Genomic DNA, 2,671 nt, shown 5'->3' on the forward strand with positions numbered 1-2,671 from the left:
ATAGATCGCGAAAATCACGAAAATTTAAATTTTTAGCTAATTATTGTATTGCAGCAAGATCTTACGACTTTAACCAGGTTTTTTTAGCAATAGTATGTGAACAAATATTTAAAAAAAATGATTGAAAAATAAATATTAAATAAATTAAAAAAAAATATGAAATAAAACGATAAATTATTTTTAAACTAAATTATTTCAAGAATTTAATTTAGGAATGCCAGCATAACAAAAGAATTTTAAAAAGAAAATGCTCATATAAAGATACTCGTGAAACAAAAGCATGCTAAAGAATAAAATATTAACTATGTTAAAGACTTTAATAAAAAAAAACATTACATTTTCTTCTGCTGAGAGCATTCTGTAATATTAAAATCTGAGTCTCAGTAATATTAAAACAATATCCAAAAACCATAGTGGGAATATATATGTAGATTTTACTAGCCGTAAACACTGATTGTTGTGCTGGCCTATTTTGCATCATTTGGTATAATGGAGTTGATTTGTTTATTAGCTTCTTTCACAGTTAATTTGATTGAACTAATTACGCAACTGCTTTTGCAGAAATGTGCCACTACTCTAATGGCAGACATCTTTAAGGGTGGTTAACTAGAAACATTTGATGACACAGGACTCGTCTCGGAGAAGGTGTGCTCGATCTCTAAGATGTTATTTTGAGTCTCCCCGGGGCAGATGGACACCTGCCCGGGCTGTGTGGAGGTGTTCGGCACTAAAATAAATTCATAATATTAAATAGAAAATACTAAAACAAAAATGAGACACAATCAAGAACAAGAGTATGGCGAAAACCGGCAATTATATATTAAATTCGGAACTGAAATAAAACTATATATATATATATTAAGTATATAAATAAATAAATATTTTGTTACCTTCAAAATTTTCAACATCGTTTTCATTACAATATGTACAACTCTCATGTTCAGCATTAAACCATTCTCGAGTGTTATACCAAAGAGCTGTGTCAAGTTTCTCTTTATCCACACCTTCCAATGTTAATAAGTTCAGCTCATGTATCACTTTAAAAAAAAATTATTATTAACCAAATAAATATTTAAGTAACTGATTCAAGGGAATTAATATATACTTACGGACAACAAGAGTAGTTTTATTGAACCGGATGGCCTCAAAATAATCTTTATGTGCTCTGTAGAATGACGGTTGGGCGATTAATTTTATAATTCTAATTCTTCTCATCAGTGCCTCCGGAAAAGATAAGTAATTAGATGTTATCATTCCCGGAGGAAAATATTGTGTGACGGGATCCCGGTTTTTTCGCTCCAAAATAATTTCGTGATGTCCGTCCAAATAGTCCCTCATATTATCATCTAAATTTTTAATGCCAATATCACGGACATCATCAAAAATTACAAATCGGTGGCCAATCGCCATTCCCAATTGAAACATCCTGCGGGTATCATCTTTTAAATTAATATTGATAGTGACACCCCCAAACAAATCTTTAAATCCTCCCGCTAATGTTGATTTACCCGCGTCGAAATCCCCAACCAAAGCAAGCCATCTATTTTTAGGTTTAGCATTTTGAAAACAATTTAACGCGTTTATGACTAATTTCATCAAATTCACTCGACCATATAATTTAATTAATAATGTTGCATAGGCATAATGTTGAACTCTAATCTCTATGTCCAATTGAGAATAATTTGAAATTATTTCATTCATCTCTTTCATTAAATAATTAACATTTGAGATCCGTGAAATCATTTCTGTAGCATACGAAAGAACAACTTTCGTCGCAGCCCCCGCATGCTTCAAACGATCGGCCATCGCGACAAATAATTTTGAATTTTCAAAATGTTGTGTGAACTCATCATGAAATGTGGTGGTTTCATTACATATTTCTGAATATTCATAAGTTAAAGTCATCGGGTTAGTAATATTACGAGCAAGAGCAAAGTCAGTGAACATTTTAAAGCTAAAGGTTAGTTTCTCGGCAACCATATATGGAGTAAAGTGATTAAGTGGTACTCCTCTACTAGCATTAGATACATAAGCATACAAAGCATTGAAATTCTTAATATACTCACATATGCATGGTGAGCTCACAATAATTAAATCATCCTCAAGTTTTTTTTTCAGTTCGAGATTCTTCATCGGTACAGTTAATTCTACAACAATGAAGCCGATATCAATATCATTACGATTATATGAGCCAGAAGCAATTCTTTTACTCCGAGGAGTAAAGAATTCGATAAGAATTTCGAGCTTTGGTAATAAAAATGACAAAAAAAACCAGCGACAAGCCCTCTGGTTCATACCTGAACGAAGGAAGGGCTGGACAAAAAGCGGCAGTTCAATTTCTAAACGTCTAGGTGAATGTGAGGAATTAGTTCGAGAATTTACCTCAATACCAGAATCCACGTCAGTAGCAGCCGATGTTGAGGGTTGAGGAGAACTTGGGTGTTCCATAACGAAAATAATAAATAAAATTAATTTAAATTAAATTAGCAAAATCTGTTACTTAAAAATTAACCAAAATGAAGAATAAATTAAATTAGATATTTTATTTAATGTTTTTTTAAGAAATACTTATTAGAAAAAGAATAATTTCATGAGCAACTGCCAAGAGCACATAGAAATAAAATGCTATTTAAATTTCCCTCTATTTATATATAAATCTGAGGGTGAAAAA

General features: G+C 31.5%; 1 protein-coding gene across 2 annotated transcripts; it reads right to left on the reverse strand.

Annotated features, from left to right (window-relative positions):
• Positions 1-298: 298 nt before the first annotated feature.
• Positions 299-2,465, reverse strand: LOC147812763 (uncharacterized). 2 transcript variants are annotated; one of them, XM_087158457.1, is made up of 3 exons: positions 1,110-2,280; positions 891-1,037; positions 299-727 (listed from the first exon to the last, which is right to left on the reverse strand). In XM_087158457.1, exons 1-3 carry the CDS (start codon positions 2,131-2,133, stop codon positions 603-605), a joined length of 1,296 nt encoding a protein of 431 aa, XP_087014583.1. In that variant the 5' UTR covers positions 2,134-2,280; the 3' UTR covers positions 299-602. The 2 variants fall into 2 exon arrangements, with proteins under 2 accessions (XP_087014583.1, XP_087014584.1); XM_087158458.1 differs by lacking the exon at positions 1,110-2,280 and adding an exon at positions 2,298-2,465 and having other exon boundaries at positions 311-727.
• Positions 2,466-2,671: the final 206 nt, after the last annotated feature.

Source organism: Parasteatoda tepidariorum, chromosome 3 (genome assembly GCF_982258835.1).
Source record: "Parasteatoda tepidariorum strain Cologne lab strain chromosome 3, Ptep-v5.0, whole genome shotgun sequence".
In the NCBI taxonomy this organism is placed as follows: Eukaryota; Metazoa; Arthropoda; class Arachnida; order Araneae; family Theridiidae; genus Parasteatoda; species Parasteatoda tepidariorum.